The following is a 20,615-nucleotide window of genomic DNA, read 5'->3' as shown; positions in this document are numbered from 1 at the left end:
AATTGGGTAATCCAACTGTTCGCTTGATAGTACCCAGAAGTTGATTAATATTGTCAAAATTACCAGTCATGAAGGACAGTTTTTCTCCATTGTAAGGCCGAGAAATGACACTAGCATCAGACGAAATCTTTTGCGAGTCTTCGTATCCCTTAAGACTGTATGCTATTAAATCTCCATTCACGACGTGCTCAATTTTTGTCGGAAAAATTATTTCACTAAGAGCCACCCTCCAGTCACCAGAGAGTTGAATTTCATCATTGAAAAAATTGCGAAAAGAGGCCAGAGTGTTTGACCCAAATATTTGCATAGAAGCGGATGAAATAACATGCACAGTGAACTCATCGTCGAAACGATTTCTACTCATTTTCCTTTACACGAACAAGCTGCAATTCTGATTGATAAACTTTTCCTTCTATTTGTTCTTTGTTTGCATCAATGAGGGAATATGATGGCGGAAATAATGTCGGAATATCTGTTATCTTGAAAACTTTGTCAGTAAACGATTGTTCGTAGCCCTTTCTGAAAGCTTTGTCTTTTTTGACAATTCTGACAAAATCTCCAACAAAGAAGCGAGGTTTTTGGGAAACAGTTGTTTCAGCGCTCAAGGACACAAGCCGTGGTACGTCTTTGTTTGGTGCAAGCTTAGTTATCCGATTAACACGTGAATTTATTGTTTTCACAAAGTCTTCTAATTTGTCAATGTACGAATATGTCCATTTTTCTTCAAGGTACCTATGAATGATAATTTTCCGTGAACGAATATTCCGTTCGGCAAAAACAGACTTTTTTCACTAAAAGTGCCATACAAATGAATTGCTCGTGAGTTGCATAGTCTTTTGAAAGCTCCGAGAAATTCTGTTCCATCATCAACCCATACTTTCTCGGGTTGTTTATGTTTGATCATTTTTTTGAATGCATTAGCTGCTTCTGTTGCATATTTTGTCTTCATTGGCTCTACTCTAAGGTACCGTGACAGACAATCAACTGCTACTAAAAGGTACTTTACATCGCGATTGTATTTTGCAAGGTTGTCAACATATGCTAAATCCAATGACCAAATTTCATTGATATCTTTCACAATCACTCTTAGTCTGGGAAATTGCATTCGATGCGAGCGGTATTTTGTGAAGGACGGCTTGGTATCTAAATAGGACTTGACTTTTGCTAATGACATTTTGCTGTGTTTTTGTAATCGCTTTGAGCTTCCAAACGATGCAGGACATCTCGAGTACAGTTGTTCTAATGTTTTTCTCTCAGAAGACGAAACGAGACCACTTTTTCTGATTGGCCTTTTTTCGCTTTGTCGTTTCGTTTGTTTTCTCTTTTTCTGTTGTGGTTCGTTTTGAAGTACCGCGTCCTGTTTGCGGACTTTGTTGCGTTGGGAAAAATTCTTGTTCGCTCTCATAGCTTTCCAAGATTTGATTGGCGTAAGTGTTTGAGACGAGATCAGGCTCAAGTCGAAGAACTAACAAGATTCTTGAATATGCCTCTTGATCAATTTTCTTGGTTGGTTGTTGCAAATCATACAAAAAAGATGAACCTTGTACATCCGTGGGTTTATTCTCAATGTAAATTAGTTGGCTCTCTTCCCCAATAGTGATTTGGTTTGATTGGAGAATAAAATCAAGTACTATTTCTGCACGTTTGACTTTGTGAGCTTCTTTTAATTTAACGTTTTTCATAATCGACTCAAATGATTCAACTGTAGGCTTTTTTGTAACAATTGGATCCATTTCACTATCATCACTAGAAGTCTCCATTTTTTCTTCCTCGTTAAAAATTGTTGGATCTGTTTGGACCACTCTATCTGCTTTATCTACATCTCGTTCAATATTTGTTGGATCTGTTTGGATCACTCTGTCCGTTTTTCCTATATCTTCCCTTAGCTTGTTTCGTTGCATAAGTGATAACTGAATAGCTTTGTTTTTATATTGTGGGTTTTCAATAATTTCGCTCTTTTGGGGTTGCTTTGTTATAAACATTCGTTTTGGAATTAAAATGAACTCTTCTGTATGCATTATGATTTCATCAAGTAGAAATAACAAGAAAGACCAACGGCTTTTAACAGTTCTGATTCTCTGCCAAGAATTCTTTTCTTTTCCCTCAAACCTGTTTGTTTGGATAATATTTTTCGAAATGATTTTTTGTGATTTTCGATTAGTTCTTTATTAATTTCAACATTACCGTTGACTACGTTGAGAAAACACTCGCAGAGAAATCGAATAAAGTTTTTAGAAGCTGTCTTTATCAGTTTTTTTAAGTTGATGTCGCTTGACTGAAGCATTTGCCGCAGCATACATAGTTCTCTCTGTTTCATTTGTTAGATTTGTTATTACAGCTTTCGCAGACGGTAAGTAGTAAATTGATGGTCCTGGAGGCACAATGTTTGAGCAATATCGCAAAACGTCCGACGTCTTTGGGTCTAAATCAATTAATAAATGACCAAAAGGCTGTTTGGTAGCTAGCTCGTAGCTTTCTTTAAGAAATTGTGTGTTGTTGAGCTGTCGACCAATTAAACCAATTTGTTTAACGTCACGTGGTGATTTGAATAAAATAATGTGTGTTGTATTCAAGTCGATTGTTCTCGACCACTTGCTTTGTTGGAATAAAATGTGCTTAACGTAAATAACACTTATATTTTTGTGACGACCTGCAGTCGCAAGTTTTGAAAACTCTTTATCGTTAAAAATTTCTTCGCATGAATCATCAAAAACAAGAAGACAGTCTTCTAACTCTGAGATAATTTCAAAACTTGTAAATTTTTTAAACTGTATATTCAATTTTCTCTCTAAGGACTCAAATTTTGGTTGTTCATGCTGATAGAAATAAAAAATGGATTGAAATTTTGGTGAAAAAGTGTTTGAAGTAACATTTTGAAAATCAGCTCAGTTTTTCCACAGCAAGATGGACCAGACACTGCCATAAAGAGTCGATCGCTCGTTGAAATAATTTTATTCATAGCTTTGGGTTTGGAAGTGCGTAGCCGACTGTGCAAGAGAGGAGCGAAAACCAAAATGTTGACTCCTCGCAATCCAATTGAAAAAATACCAACTTGATAAGAGATACTGCAATAAGAAAAACAATAATGAAAAGTTGAGTGAAATAAACAACTTCTGATCGTGGTACTCTTGAATTGCATAATCTCCAAGATCTCCTTTCCTGTTGATTCTCATCAAAAACCAAATCGGTTATGCCACCTCCCGAATCTAACTGATCCGCAGTTGAACTCATGGAGAAAACGTTTTTTTTTTCAAAAATGAATTCAAACAAAATAATTAAATTTAAAAATCAACACGAATATTGTTAGTCTACTATAAAAAATTCATAAGTTGTATAATGAGAGTTCTTGCCCTCTTTTTTGTAAACAACTGTGTAGCTTGCTTTCATGCCATACTCCATCCCGTAATACGTAACTGAATCCACTCATCCTTGTTCTACAAGCTGCTTAATTTCCTTAGGCAGATTGTCATCGTTCAGAGGCACTTGCACTGGAACTGACCGCTTGGGCATAGGTAAAGGGGTTAGATTCATTCTTTGCATTTTCTCTTTCATAGACATGATACAGTTGAAAATATTCTAAGAGTGAAAGATATTTTTGAAGGATTCTATTTCGGCTCCTGTGCAAACAACTTGCTGTTTCCTCAATACAGTTTGTCGCCGACTGTCAATTTTTTCCTCCTTGACTAGTGTAACAGTCAACTGATTTTCAGCCGTTAAGCAACTGTAAACGATCAAATTTGGAGACAAATTCACTTGGAGTACAGACGGTGCTGTCTTTTCTAATCGACGGTTGTTCATGGATCAGCCAGTAGTAGAACAATTGGGCCTTTTTCCTCGCACAATGTTTGTTTTTCTGTCGTTTTGGGCAGGTTGTTGAATGCAAGTCACAAATTGGGGTCTCCCGATAGAAACTCAAATGTTCAATTTTGGGGCATAACAAATCCTCAAGGTTTGTAACTTTTCTCTGAAGCAATTTTTGCAACGTATCAGTTTTCTCTACACCCTTCGCATAAAAATCTGATAGAGGAAATCGAAGCACTACACATTGAAGAATTTGTTTTAAATAGCAATATGGGTAATCTCCCTTTTCCCAATCCAAACCATGAAGGTATTTTGAAACCCACTAATAAGATTTTTGTTCACTCAAAGTAAGAGAATTGAATGAGTGCGGAGGTGAGAATGAAATTGTATCCGTGTAGTTATTGCAAGTTATGGCTAGCTCTTTCACAATAAAATCAGATTTTTTGCTTCGAAAGCCTTCAAAGTCAAGAACAACCACTCTTGCAGTCAACATTCCAATCGATTGAATAAACGGTTTTTGAAAGTCTTTAAGTAAAAACAAAAAGCAATACCAGTCACATGACCCACATATTCATTTGTGACTGGACAGGGTAAAACGTATGAATAACCGGGTCCCTTTTCACTGTACTCATACACAAAACCACAAGCATCATGAAGAATTGCATGTAGTCTTAAAATTTTAAAATTTTTGAAATAAACGTCTAACGAAGAATTGTCAATCCCAATCAATCCACCATACGGTCTCAATTTCAATGCAATTTCCAAATCGAGGTCAGGATCCAAAAAAAACAAGTTGTTAAAAAATACAAAAATCTTTCACCGTATTGCGAATATTCTTTTTTCACTTTCTTGTATATCTCATGAATTCTATCCAAATTCACCGTAGCAATTGTTGTCATCGCGCACTATTTCAGAAATGGTAATTTCTAGACAGTAACCCAATTCTTTTAATCCCTTTGTCAAGTCTCCCTCAATAAAAGGGTAAAATGTTTGGATAATAATTCGGCTGTTACATGTAAAAGTTATGTTGTCCCTGCATGTAAAAGGTTGGGTTGTCCTATCCCATGCAAAAGGTTGGGTTGTCATAGCGCATGTATCGGGTTGGGTTGTCCTTCCCAATGCAAAAGGTAGGGTTGTCCTCAGGACAACCCTATCTCTTACATGGGATGACAACCCCCCCCCCCCCCGATCTTCCATGGTGTATACGTTACTACTTATGTTGTAAACCAGTAAATGCCAAAATATCATTAAGTAAGCATTCTGTAATTTGGAATACGATAGCGGCACTAAAAGTAACAAGCACAAAAATTGAGCATATCATCAAGAAAGAGGCAAATAAATTCACTGCAGCAGCCATAAGAGAAATGACTTTAACAGACATTTTGTGTTCCAGCTTTGTTTATATCTAATTTAGACTATGAATTATTTTTTATTGTGAATAAAGTTTTTCAGCGCGTAGTTTTCGAACTTTTAAAAGTTTCAAACACTGATAATGGTTTGGCTGGCAGGAAAAAACTTTGTGGATAAAACTATAATAGATATATCTGAAAGATCTCGATGACATCAACCCTTATTTGTTAGTTCCGCATATTTAAGAGATAAAGTGATCTCCGACTGAAAATAGTGCACGTGCAGGGATTTTGAGTCCAGTTCAGAGTACAGTTAAGTGAAAGATTCAGATAATTATGGTCATATCAATCGCAAAAGAGTAGACTGAAACCAAATGTTTTTTTCTCAAACTAATTATTCACACAAATTCCAAAAAGAAAATAAGCTCTTATTATTTTTTAAAGAAAGTCAATTTGCACTGTCGAAGTGTGGGTTTTGAAATATACGTTTAGAAATCGAATATCTCATGCAACACCCAGAACTTATTAAGTCCAATACTGACAAGTTGAAATTGTAATCACGTATAACTTGTGACTCACAATTTATGTGATTGCTTTTCAATTCATCAGTATTCCACTTGACAAGTTCACATTCTTCACCTCAGAATATATACTTGTTGTATTCCCTTTTGTAGATTCCTGTACGATTCTTGCAAGATAAGCGTCCGGATTTTGTATCATTAGCGTTTTTTGCAAGAATCTTGAAAGATCTTACAAGATAAGCATTCTCGCTCGTCTAGGGGTTAAACTAGAACTCTCTAGTAGTACCTATCACCTTGTTGAATTATTAAAACATTGTTGTCCTCACTAACAGACACAGAAAATTGTTTTTCTAAACTAGCAGAATTTCATATTCGTTATCCGGAATCCTATCAAAACGTATGAGAAAAAAGATTTGATGCTGATAGAAGTTTTTTTCGAAAGCATACGCCTAAATTAAGCTAGAAGACAACTTTGATATCGTCATGGCTTTATGTCTTTTAGGCAATTCTCAATATTTTTGCTGTTTATCAACAAATGTGACGATTATGAAATTGCAATAATTTTTGTATTAGTTGTACTAACTAACATTTGCTCAGTTGATTTAAGACATGGTTCTACGAGTTAAACAATCCGTTGAGAGTTTCTCAAGACCATAAATAATGGTACCAGAGATGTAAAAGGTATTTAAAAAACGTGATAGAAATTTGAACTAACCTGAATATTGCAAATAGCTAATGTTGAACGCTGAGAGTATCAACAGCCGTCTTTAGGCGAAAGCTTAGAGAGTTATGATGAAACATCAAAAAAAGTCTATGCACTCAATTCACAATAAAGCAGAGTAGGAAATGAGCGTTCGTTCTACACTGTTGTCAGCCTTAATTGAAGTTGAAAATGTAGGAGAAAAAAGGAGAAAAAAGGGAATCAATTCTACAATAAGCAACTGATAGAAAATAACTGATAGTCTCGCAAGTGTTGCTGTTTGCAAATTTGTTTGATTTGTCTCAAGTAGTAAAAATTTGACAAGTGTGTTGACAACGAAATCTGATCCGACCTCAGATGCCAAGTCAGTTCAAGTTGCCCTACTCCAGTTCCAGCAAGGTACAGTACAGTGGCTGTATCCACATGGTCAAGTCCACTTCTCAATCCCTACATTCGAACGATCTGTGGGAGATAATGCTAATGATCTCTGTTACGAATCTTTGAGAACAAATCATTGAGACTCTGGGACTATTGAGACTCTGAAGCTCACACGACTCCAAAACTGTAAGAGAAAACCAAAACAATTCTTACCTTTTTTTTTGCTGTAAATTCATAACTCATAAAAAAAGTTAGACGACAAGAAACCCAACCCGTGAACTATTTTTTTGGATATCGCATGGGGTAGTAAAATTTAACTATTCTTTGTAAGAAAAAAAGGCACCCCAGCAAACATAATTTTTGGGACGAAAGAACATCGGTATCGAAAAATTTTGGTCGAAATGTCAAAAATTTGAAAAAATTGGTCAAGTTGGTTTGTATATCAAAAGCAAATTCTTATATAGAAAAAACTGAGAGAACATCATACTAAGTTGTTCAATTTTGTAAATTTTGGTCAATGTTGATGCAATTCAAAAAAAAAATTAGAAAATCAGTACTGACTATTGATTAGCCATACTTTCAAGCATAAAACCGTCCTGTTTACGCTCGTAAAACTTATACCAGGTTTCCTAACATCTTCTTCCGGGCCGGAGGATGTTACGAAGTAAATGAAATAATATTAACCAATCAGATTCGAGTATTTTAAATGCTAGCAGAAATCGTTCTAAATGCATAAAATACGTTCAAATTTACGTAAAAAGTCCCGAAAAAGTTCGCTTAACCTAAATTTAAGCAAATATAACAACGATATGTACCAATGAAGGTGGTTTTTGGCTTAGGATTTTTAGGTTTTCTAGACGATTGTGGGCCGATTATGAACTGTTTTGACGTCAATAACATCAGACAAAAAAACGGTAAAAGAGCATAAAAAACCTTGCCGTCTAACTTTCACTTGTTGCTTTGCACGTTACAGTGCTTTTATGTTGCTTTATATCGTTACAGATGATGAATTGAATGCTCGAACTACAGTGTATTTACTGAGTGAATAAATAAAGTGAATAAACCTAAAAGCCGCTCTGAAAAAAACTACGACTCCAATTACCAGTCACATCTCAGACAACGATCAAGCATGTTTACATATCCAGAGCAATTCAAAATTAATCATTTTTTGCCCAAAATCACTCTAGAACTCAGGTGCCTCCAATAAGTCGAAGGTCACAGTTCAGCTCTCCAACGACAAATTTCCCCAAAATGCTACTTCCGAACAGGAAATCTCGCCAAGCAAATAGTCTTAGAGTAAAACTCAATGACAGGCCAAAACCAAAGCCCCTCCTCACCAGCAACGCCCGTTATGCCCCGCGAAGGCCACATTTTCTCCAGAATGTTTTAATAGAGGCTGATTGAAAACAAGGCCAATAGAGTCATTAATAACATTTTCTTCACTTCGATGCCCTAGAAGTTGCAGTTTTAGAAGAGGTGCGTGAATAAATTATAATCATCAACGAAAGAAAATCTGAAAACTGAAAGCGCTGAAATTGAAAACTGAAAGCACTATATTTATTAAACGCAATCACGTACAACTTGTTTTTATAAGAATACTATAAAATCTAATTACACGAAGAAAGTGAAAGTTGACGCAGATGACTGTCTCAAAGATGAAGATTGCGGAAATTGGTATTGAGAAATCAATATGCGGGCCAGCTCATATAAAGCTCTTACAGGGTATCAGAAATATTAGGCAACAAATTCTCAATTGCGATTCATTCCGCCATAAAGACTCGCAAGAGCGAACCCGTGGAACAAGAGGTTCATTTCAAAGAAGATTGCAAAAAACAAGAATCAAGAGAAAGAGAGATCAAAGGACTATATTCAGTACGGGTACCAAGATCCGATACGGGTACCAAGATTTTTTTAATATCCGATAATGCGAAATTCGCTTCAAAAAACAAGAGAAAATCGATTTTCGAACTATGCTAAGCGACAACAATCAACACAATTAGAGAAGGACATGGAGACAAAAATCCTCCAACATAGGGGACAAAACGATAGAAAGCAACATGGTGAGAAGGAAGCGAAACATCGCAAGCGTGATGTCGATTGTCCATTTCTGTCCACTAGGCGAAACTTTGCTCGCTCAATGGAAGTTTATTTTTCGAAAAGACCAGCAACGTGTCCGAAGAAAGCGGAAGACGATATGAAATATCTGCTCCGCCTGATGAAAAGAATCTCAAAATTCACTCAAGTTTTCTTGATATGGTTCTCAGTATTTTATTATAAGTAATCATAATCTCATTTATCATTCTGAATTCAAGTTGCTCTGCAAACGCTTCTAATTTACGCAATCCAAAGTCTAGCTTGGATTTGCTCCGCAATTCCAATAAGTAAAATTAGTAACGCACACTAATTTTCGTATTCGCTCCGCGATTCCAATATACTTTTGAGATAGTGTATTTGCAACACTATTACAACTCTGTTTGCTAAACTTAAATATAACATGGCGCAGTCCGCACTAAAGGACAGTGGCAAATCTCCACTCGGAATTCAACCCTTCTGGGAAAAGGCAACCCTCGAGCCCCCACTTCGGTGGGAATATTGGAGGACGCAGCTCAAACTAGCAATCCTTGCTCGTGAAGGAATTGAAGTGGATCTACTATTAGCCGATCCCCCAGAAAATGTTATTCTGCCTCCTGAACCAGCTTATGAAGACGCAGTTGAAATGCCAACAGCACAATCGGAGCGAGACCGACGCACTCGAAATGAACAGGCGAAAACGGCACGGAAGAATAATTGTCAACGCATTGTAGCGGTAGGCATACTATGCGGAGATAAACCGTGGAAACTCTGCGATTGAAAAACATCGTCATTGATGTACTTGAGTCTGGGAACAGAAGGGCGGCCAGTATTCAATTCAAAAAATTCGACTGTTAATCTGGATGAAATTTCATCAAGAAATCTATGGGATGTTTTGAACACAACCTTCACCCGAATTCGTAACATCACTTTCGATCGATATCTCTTCCTTACACGGAAACAGCAAACGGGAGAAGCAATTGAGAAATTTTATGGTCATCTTAAAGAACTTTCGGAGAATTGTGATTTAGGAGAAAAAGGGGATACTATCATCAGAGACGTTTTTATCGCAAACATGCAGAATGAGGTTATCCAAAAAGAAATTCTGAAAGAAACGGTGGAACCTGACAAAGCATTGGCAATAGCAATCAACATCGAAATGGGTACCCTCAATCAACTCAAAATGAATGCAAACAAAACTGAGCTCAATTCAACCGTTAATCAAGTGCAAAAGATGCGCATCGCGAATGCTACCCCTTTCTCTACTATGAACACTACTGCACGGAAGAAGCCCACAACTTGTCATTTTTGTGGAATGAACTGTACTTCTGAGCATCGCAATAGATGTCCTGCTCGAGGAAAGAAATGCAATAATTGTGGTATTGAAAATCACTTCGCAAAAGTCTGTCGAAAACCTAAAGACCCCATTTTTACCCAAAACCTAAGCCACGGGTTAATAATGTCGAAAAAGATGACCAAGCTGAGGACGTCAATCAAATTTCGGTTGATTTTTATCCCGATTTGGAATCGAACTATTCATCAGATGAAGATAATTGCGTGGCTGCAGTATCTTCGACGGAATTCACAACTTCTGTGGAAGCAATCAATCTCCCTGTAACGTTCGGAAATACAGCAACGAATGTCTTGGTGGATTTGGGCAGCGTATGCACAATCGTAAACGAATCATTGGCAGATTCAATTGTTTCCCAAGACTCAAATTCCAAGTGGATACGTGAGGCGAATCCCAAACAATTGAAAACTTTCTTCAACGAGCCTATTCATACGCTAGGCATTCTTCAAATTTCAATTCAAAGTAACAATTGGTACGCGAATCCAATAGAAATTCAAATTGTGACGGATGGTCACCGCCCACTGTTGGGTAGAGATTTGTTTCCTGCTCTCGGACTCTCAAATCAACAGACAAATAATCAAACGACAATTAACCAGGTAGAACAAGAATACTGTCCAATCAAAAAACAGATTGCAACTGATTTTCCTGATTTAATCTCCAGAATCGGTAAGTCCAAAGTACATGTCGTTCGTTCAAAATTTCATAAAAATTACACCCCATTACACCAAAAAGGCCGTCGTGTCCCTATAAAATTGTTGGACAAAGTATCTGACGAATTGAAAAACCTTTCTGAACAAGGACATATTGAAAAATTACAAGAATGTTCCGATAAAACTTTTTTTTTCCCCTATCGTAATTACCGTCAAGAAGAACAAATCTGTAAAGTTAGCTCTCGATTCGGAAATTTTGAACAAATCAATACATAAAAATAAATATCAAATGCCAAATATAGATAGCCTTATCGATTCGATTTCACAGCACATTAATGACTCTAATCAGGGCGAAAACGTTTACTTCTCAACGATTGATTTAAAATACGCATATAGTCAATAAATTTGCACCCGGATACCGTACGTCATTGGAATATCAACATTATTTGTGGCGACGCAACAGGTACGTATCGTTTTAAAACAGGATTTTATAGTCTTACATATATGCCGGCAGAGTTTCAAACGGCTATGGATTACACATTGGTTATTTTGTCTAACACATACCGTTTTCTTGACAATATAATTGTAGTTAGCAAAGGTAGTAAGGATTCGCATCTCAAATACGTTTACAACTGTCTGAAAAAACTCGAGGCCGATAATCTCAGATTTAATTTAAGCAAATGTCACTTCGCAAAACATCAGATAAATTGGCTTGGTTTCACATTTTCACAAAATGGTGTTAAACCTATAGAGTCTAAAACAGCAGCAATTGCGGAAATCAAAGCTCCAAAAACATTGAAGCCATTACGGTCATTCTTAGGTAGCGTCCACCATTTAAGTAAATTTATCCCTAATCTTGCCAAAATATGCCACCCCCTTCGGCCGTCATTAAAAAAAACGCAAAAAGTTTATCGGGAATGAAAATCACGAAACAGATTTCGAGCATATCAAAAATGTCATTGCTAAAGCTACAGAAAATACTCATTTTAATCCGACACTGGAAACGCGAATCAAATGCGACGCATCTCGCCAAGGTTTAGGCGCTGCGCTTGAGCAATTAGATTGTGAAGGGTGAAAAACAGTAGCCTTTACATCTCGAATTCTTAATAACAATGAAGAACTTTATAGTATAAATGAACTGGAATTACTTGGAAGGGTTTGGGCTATTGAATATTTTAAATATTATCTTTTTGGGAAGAACTTTACTGTCCTGACAGATCATAGAGCACTTCTTTCAGTCTTAAAATCTCATCGTTCCAATAAATCTTATAATAGTAGATTAACAAGATGGATCGATCGTCTGTTACCCTTTGATTTTAACATAGAGCATATTCCTGGCACTAGAATGGGTTTAGTTGATTATATTTCGCGCCAACCAAATCAAAAAGCAAAAAGTATCACTCAATATGATGAGGAATTTATGGTAGCAACAATTTCCCGCAATCGCGACGCAATTACATCTTTATTTAGTCATTCGAATAAAATTCCTTTCCATAATCGGCACACAAACAGTAAATACAAATTACAAGTACACAAGACGCGCGTCCACTCTTGCAAACCTGCTAAAAGTAGCACGCATAATTCAAATGCCTCAAATACTTCATTCACTACTCGAGCACAAATAAACAATTACAATCGAAAATTCATTTCTCGCTTTATGTGCCACGCCAATCATTTGCTTAAATCTGATACTGCATCGAGCTATCCCGGGAGCAGAGCTTTGAGACTATTCTCAATCAGTAATTCACAAAATCATTTCTGGCAGTTCTCACCAGCAAGAAAGCGGTGCTGAAAGAGATTCGAGACTGTGTAATCCAGGACGATGAGGCCCGTTGCAAAGAAGTTAGCACGTACATCCACTCCTTTTGGAAGGATCTGCACGTCAAATCCGGCTGTCTTTGTGTGGATGAGCGTGTGGCCATTCTGAATTCTATCAAGGAGGCGGTGCTCGAATCCATTCTTATGACGCACCCTAGTAGTTGGGGAATGATCTCCCTCTCTCAATATGCATGGTGGCCATACATGCATAAGGAAATTTTAGCAAAGACTTCCGATTGCGTCCCATGTACAGAGATTGGTAAGAATTTAAAACCTATCATACCAAAGTCTAAATGGCATCCACACAAAACTTGTCAAGAACTTAACGAAGAAATACAAATTGATTTTGCGGGTTCGATAACTAACGATAAAGAAAAAGATATTTACTTTTTAACATGTATTGATCGTTATTCCAAGTACCCGACAGTCAGAATATTTGACAACGCTAATGGGGTAAATGTAGTAAAATTTCTCCGTGATTACGCATATACTCACGGAATTCCGAGAACAATACGTTTAGACCAAGCAACTTGTCTTGTAGGTAAACAAATTACGAACTACTGTAATGAAAATAATATTAAAATTCTCGACGCTCCGGTTGGTGACCATAGAGCTATTGGATTGGTAGAGCGAATGATACAAAAAATAAAAAGACGTTTATTTTGCATGAAAGCTGAAAATAAAGATATGTTTTCAACATCTAAAGCGATTAAACAAATAGTTTTTGATTTACGACTAAGAAAACAGAAAACAACAAAGATAACACCATTTGAAGCTCATTTCGGCCGTCCGGCAAATACTCCCTTAAGGAATATTAGTACAGTTCCATCGAGTTTATATTTATTTTATGAAAAAATTATTACTCACTATTTAGATGCTAAAACAGTTTCTGCGGATGACTTACTGGATGGAGCTGGGTGGCTCAGTATTGACAGATGTGATACGGAAATTGAAAAGAAGATGTGTCAGGCATCACTAGACGCAGGTCAGCGTTACCGTGACTCGGACAACAAGGAATCCCGCTTTATAACACACCCGCAACTCATGGACCCCATACCGCGAACGGAACAGTCTCTTAAGGTCAAGCTAGCACGGAAACTCCCGAATAAAAAAAGAGCAAAGAGACAGTTGGCAGACCTTTATGAAGTCCTCAAACCCGGATCTTTCGTGACGAAGTTGTCACCCACAACAACGATTATCAATGAGCTCGGACGATCTCCAGTAAAAGTCATCCGAGACAGTGATCCGGCCAAATTTGGAACAAAAGCCGAAAGATCGACAAATTTGTGGGTATATGCGCAACGACGTCCCGCGCCATATGAAAAAACGACGGAGTTCAAAATTGCAAAACATAGCAACGATCTCAAAAAGCAAAAAGGGGTGGAATAAAGATCAGGCACTGCCAACGTGACACTACTTCGGTAGTTTCATCGGTAAACTCAAATGTCTCGCGCGCGCTGACAGTACGAAAGCCAACAAAGCCACAGCTCAAACGCCGTCGTAACAACATCCCAGATGACTGTAACGAGAAGGTGACAGATCTCGAACAACCAGTAATCTCAATTTTACCGGCTCTACCTGCTCCCACCTCACCAGCTCCGCAAGCATCACTCATACCCCCTACACATGATGATCAAACCGAAGACCGCAAACGTAAACGACCTCAATTCTATGGTTTTACCGATGCGGATATATCCGCAACAAGTTCTTTGGTCTTTTCAAGCTCAGCGAAACCAAAGAAACGTAAAAATAAGAAAGATAAGAAAACTTCTGCGACTGAAAATTCGGTAGTAGCCCTCATTCAAGATGCTGAACAGTCAAGAATTCCGTAACCACCCCGACCCGATTTTCATTTGGGACAAGTTTCACCATCTGACCCTAGAACTAGATACTTTGAATATGAGCAAGAACGAGAGATGTCAGTGTGGGATGCGGAGAATGAAATAAAATGAGAAATTAAAAGATTGCAAACTCTGATAAACGACAATTTCATCATTTATTTATGTATTTGCCCTGCATTTCAATTTGCAATGCATATACCAAACTTAATTTATTTCATTTGCTGTTTCTTTCCAATTTCTATTTAGTTTAAGTATTCGCTCCGCGCATCCACTCAAATATGTATGTGCAATTTGATTTATGCTTCTCAACTTGTTCATTTACACAATTTCATCTTACAATGTATCTGTTTTGCAAACCAACTTTATTCGGATTTTTCAATTTACTGTGCTGTAATTGTCAGTTCAATGACTCATTACAATAATTCATTACAAATGCTTTGCATATACACAAGTTTAATCTTATTGTCTTTTAAATTTAGCATTTGCGACGCCTCCCCAGTTTAATTTATGTTGTGTTTCAATCTCTTAATTCTTTGAGTTGTTTCTTTAAAAAATTGTAAATATCTTTCAATTTTCTGTCATGGGGGAAATGTGATACATATAAATACCTATATATATATATATATATATATATATATATATATATCGAAATCTGTATGTGTACTTAATTATCAATTTATCCTCTATTTTATATTCATATCATAAATATATCATAACTAAGGTTATGACTTTTTATTATTCACGTATAAATATGATCCCGCTAGTCTACTAAATTATTTCATAGTTTGTTCAGAGTATTTTATTATAGATAATCATAATCTCATTTATCATTCTGAATTCAAGTTGCTCTTCCAACGCTTCTAATTTACGCAATCCAAAGTCTAGCTTGGATTTGCTCCGCAATTCCAATAAGTAAAATTAGTAACGCACACGAATTTTCGTATTCGCTCCGCGATTCCAATATACTTTTGAGATAGTGTTTTTGCAACACTATTACAACTCTGTTTGCTAAACTTAAATATAACAGAAATACTTACTGAAATTGGTCATTAGCAAAAGTGACCACATATAGCCTCATCTCACTCGTCAAACACAATTTATTAAAGATTTACGAACTCTCAGTATAGTGTTATGGATGGAATACGTGTTTAGTGAGAATAGCTGCTGCTGACGTCCCTAGTCGAGAGATTATTGGTTTTTAAACGTAAGAAATAGTCGTTATCGTCGTTTTTTCTAGCCAAATATTGGTATCGTCTCGTGAAATGGGTCTGTTCAATGAAAATATTGAACTGATTTCGTGTACCTTCTTTGCTGGCAAACACTAAGTTTTCCATCAATTATGTGCAAAATTGTTACTGGTGATGTTTTTTACCTTGATAGGGTTCTCGGCAGTAATACGTCAATGTACAAGGAGATGTTGGAGTTCAAAAATTTTTGGGTACAAGTGTCAGTGGAAAAGTTATCCGTTTTTTCTCTTTTTTTGGTGTTGATACTTTCCCAAAGATTGTCTTCAGAGCCAGCTACCACGAAGTAGGCAGCCTGGAGAGGTACACTCGAAATCTGCGAGAAAAGTGGCTACTTCTGTGGGCATCAGCAATTCCAATTATTTCAAGACACTACCGCTTCAAATGAGATTATTAAAACCATCTCCCAGTACCAATTTTTTTTAGAAAAAAAACTTTATAGCTACCTTTTGTGCATTTTTCATGGCGCCTTCTGCAGGTCTTGTCTGGCTTCATTTTTGGTTTTTTCTTAGCGTTTTTAGGACTCTTTCTTTTCTTTGACGTACCGAATGCCTTCTGGTTAGAAGCGGCTCCTTCTTGGGCGTCAGTAATGGACCCTTTCTAGTCATCAAACAAGCTAAAGATTCTCATGAACACGCTAAGACGTTTTCCTCATTTACCTCTGTATACCGGAATTACCTTAACGTTTCTGGTAATTTTACCTGAAAATTATACCTGAACCGGTTCGGGTAGTTTTGCCTTACCTGAACTTTTCTTAACACACCTTAATTTACCTCAAAAATTAATGAGGGAACCACCTGAATTTTTACCCGATCAAACCCTATTTCACTTAAAAACATCCTAAAATTTTACTTTAATTTTTATGGTAAATTTACCCTAACTAAAATTATTTAAGTTAAAAGTTCAGGTTAAAATTAAGGTATTTTTAAGCTGAAGTTCAGGTATTTTTTCAGGTACTTTTATTTTAAAATTTAAGGTGATTTTTGCAAGTTCTTAGGTAAGTTCCTGTAATTATACCTTAAGTATTCAGGTATGTTTCTTAGGTAAATTCAAAGTATGTTCAGGTAAAATTTCAGGTGGTGCCCCTTAATTTTTCAGGTAGTTTTCAGGTAAATTTAAGGTAAGTAAGGATAAGTTCAGGTAAGGCAAAATTACATGAATGTTTCAGGTAATTTAAGGTGTTTTTTCATGTAATTTCACCTGCGCATTTTTAGTGTGTTATAAAATTCACTCTTTTATAGCTGGCTACCACAATTGTATCTTTATACATTGTAAAAGTGGTCTCAATATACCTATATAATACTTCATCCTTGCAAATAGACTGTGAGTAGCCGCCACTTTCTCGGAAAGTTTCGCTTTGTCTCTTTGAAGAGCTCATTTCTGTACCGCAATCTAAATAAAGTTTAAAATGTTTACCTGAACAAACACCTGAACTTACCTGAACACACCTGAAAAATACCTGAAAGTTTTTAGACATCACTGTATGAACTTTAGCATGAATTTATCTGAAATGCACTTGAAAACTTTACCTGAATAGTTTAAGTTTTTAAGGGAGGTCGAGTAAATTTACCTGGAAATTAAGGCACTTTTGACAGAAAACTGAAAATTCAGGTAAAATTCAGCTGAAACTACCTGTACAACTGAACTTTACCTGAACTTTTAATTAACTGAACTTTTTTAATGTGCGGTAGACGCTTGTACTAATGACTTCGTGCTTTCTGAATAACATGTTATTAGGCAAGAAAACTAAAAGAGCTTAAATTGATTAGGTCATCAGCTTAGTTCATTTTGGACTGGAAAAGTCACTTTTACTGGTTCGTCAAAGCTCATTGTGTAGAAAAAATAATCAGTGTCTAGGTTGTACTTATTCCCATTCGGCAATGTCACATTCATCCCATCAAAGTCCCATTGCAAATCTTTATCATCGAATGGCTCAAACAGAACCGTAATGTTTGTCAGAGTGTCAAAATCTGGTCCGTCTTCAAATATGAAGATGTCATTCTGGTTCTGTCTAAGCGGATGCTTGTTAGTTGTTGAACTGTTGAGTTTGTAGAAAGAGCTGTATTCTTCGCCACTCAGAAGTTGTATGGAGACAGTTGCAGTCCACGCTGGTTCCCAACCGGTCAGTGTTTCAACCTCCATCTTACCACAGTCCAGGAATTCAAGAGTTGTGAAAAGGATTACCCAATGACCAACACGAAACATTTTGTTGCTGCTCTTTATGATGATATGAAAGCTTAGAACACTTTGTTGCCTCTTTTTAGTTTCTCAACACTGAGGAAAAATCAATAAATTGGTATATGTTATTTAGAGCTCTCCAAGAAGGCAAATGAGTGAAGTTCCCGCAAATTTTTCATTGATTCTATGATTTGTGACTCATCGAAACCTGCACTTTCGAGAATTTAGTATTCTCAAAACATTTACCACGTTAATGGTAAATGTTCAGAACATTTACGAAACTGTGAACCTCTAACCCCCCCCCCCCCCCCCCCTCAGACGTGGTAGAACTGCGAAAGCATCGGAACGACGGTGATCTTCGAACAGCATAGACAACCTTAGAACAGAAGTATTTTCCGCGACAATTCCATGAAAATAATCCAAACATTATCAGGTCACCATAAACATTTCAGATAAAACAATTGTAAAACTCGGATCTTTTCCATTTGTGCCCCCCCCCCCCCAAAAAAAAAAAAAACACGCACGTGCCATAATGGTTTACCATGTAATGAATGACATGTGTTCTGTAAATGGGGGAGCATAACAAGCTGGGGGCACAAACGGAAAAGACCCTAAAACTCTATTGCTATGCACTAGACTATTCTAGATGGACTCTTAATCGATAATCGACTTTCAATTGATATGCCGTTATGTTTGAGGGCCAGGAAGTAAAACTAACAAACCTTGTATGTCAGAGAAGAGTGCGTCAAATGTGCTCATTGCTGACTCCTGTGACGTCACAGTTCCCTCCAATTCCTCGATGGCCTTTGTTTCCTCCTCTAACAGGCTGTCCAAGGTCATGGAGCCAGGAGAGTTTAACTTGGTCGAGGGAACTTTGTACTGCACAGTTTGAGGGACGAGAAACTGGGATGAAGAAGACGACAGTACTGAAACCTCAGTGAACTCATCCAACTGGTGGGCGCTCTCCGGGAAGTCTTCCACTGAAACGGGGGGCTTGCAAGCACATGTTATTCAATTTTTTGTCAATTGTTTAACATTTTTCAGTAGATTAAAATTTCAATAGTTAAAAAATAGACCTAAAAGCTGGTCCATACACGGCAACAGCTTTCAGTAAAGTTTTGGGCAATTTCTCCATAAAGAAGGAAGTTTTTTTAAGGACGGCCATTTACATGATTCTACATGTGGCTCGTCTGTTCTGTAATAAAATAAATAGAACGGAGACTTCATTGGAAATAGGATAACTTAAAGAAAAATTTTCTTCTCTCAGAATACAGTTAAACTGGTTTCGGCCCAGATTTAAAGAGAGCTCACTAAACAAAACTATTGACGTCATAAAAATATGTTTGTCACAACTTGCCCATGTTGGGACTGTTTCTCGGGTCAAATGAAAGCACTGCATCAATGTTGAGCCCAAAAACACCATTCTTGAATTTCCCTCTTTTGAAAAATTTTTTCTTTCAATTTCTTTAAGTAAACCGAAAAACGACCACCTAATGGAGATGCTGGTGTTTGATGGTGGTTAAAATTACCTCTCTACAGTTTAGGAAAATGAGATTGAAACTCTTTTTCAATATTCTTCCCGGGACGAGAAACGCTATTAATCATGACTACACTTCAACTATTAACCATAACAACAACCTTAACAAGAACAACACTTCAGATAAGACTTCAGGTCATCTTCTAGGAAAGTTCATTGATGTCACAGGTATTACCCATATGTCAGGTTTGATACTAAGTTAAAGTTAAACCCGAAGCGTGTTGCAAAAACAATGCCTCATGCGGCTTTGAGACGCGACCGATTTCATTCTACGCGAATTATGAGTTTCGGTTTACAATGACACCCGGGTCGAGGTTTGGTGGTGAATTTTCGTAAGAAATGCGGTGAAATGCGGTGAAAAAAAATAATTTTCACCGCGTATTTCTTACATCTTTTTGCGGTGAATGCGGTGAATCGCGGTGAATTATTTTTTTTCACCGCGTTCTCAGTATTCTTACAAAAAAGAATTGTCCCTACACGGGTTCGAACCTCTGACCTCCTGCATGCCTTCCAATGCTTATTCCACTGCGCCAACTGTCACTTACTTGTTTGTTAATTCTTGTGAATTTAAATCAGATTGAGTAAACTTTGGAAACCATATGCGGTGAATTTTTGTAAGAAATGCGGTGAAATGTGATGAATTATTTTTTTTCACCGCATCTAGCAGTTAGAAAAAATAATTCACCGCTTGAGAGAAAGCGGTGATTTTTTTTTCACCGCATTCACCGCATTCACCGCATTTCTTACATTATTTTGCCATAATAGTCTATGCGGTGAATTTTTGTAAGAAATGCGGTGAATTTGGTGGTGAATTTTTGTAAGAAATGCGGTGAAAAGCGGTGAATTATTTTTTTTCACCGCATTCACCGCAATCACCGCATTTCTTACAAAAATTCACCGCATTCACCGCATTTCTTACAAAAATTTACCCAAAAACCTCGACCCGGGCAGTTCTCAGTTGTTTTTGCAAGATGCTTCTTAATTACCAAAAATTGTTTGTCTTGTAACATGTATATTTCTCGGAGCAGACTTTTCACATTTCCAAAGAATAGGACTAACAGGATGACAGAGTTGAGGTAGATTTGGTATAAACTGAATTATGATTTGCTCACAAACAAGAAAGAAATGGAGTTTTTACAGGTTTTTGGTGGTGCGAGAGAGAATATAGCTGAAGTTT

The 20,615-nt window shown here is 36.9% G+C and overlaps 1 protein-coding gene across 1 annotated transcript in view; it reads right to left on the bottom strand.

Moving 5' to 3' along the window:
- Positions 1–19,262, bottom strand: part of LOC142346272 (uncharacterized) — an 87,035-nt gene extending 67,773 nt beyond the window's left edge. Inside the window, exons 1-2 of the mRNA XM_075398786.1 lie at positions 19,259–19,262; positions 18,624–18,881 (exon numbers count right to left, since the gene is read on the bottom strand). Of these exons, the coding sequence (XP_075254901.1) occupies positions 18,624–18,881; positions 19,259–19,262 (262 nt within the window). The remainder of the gene's footprint in view (positions 1–18,623; positions 18,882–19,258) is intronic.
- Positions 19,263–20,615: the final 1,353 nt, after the last annotated feature.

This window comes from Convolutriloba macropyga, chromosome 9 (assembly GCF_964194025.1).
Source record: "Convolutriloba macropyga chromosome 9, txConMacr16.3, whole genome shotgun sequence".
In the NCBI taxonomy this organism is placed as follows: Eukaryota; Metazoa; Xenacoelomorpha; order Acoela; family Convolutidae; genus Convolutriloba; species Convolutriloba macropyga.
The sequence above is the reverse complement of the archived record's forward strand: the minus strand, read 5'-3'. Positions and strand labels throughout refer to the sequence as shown.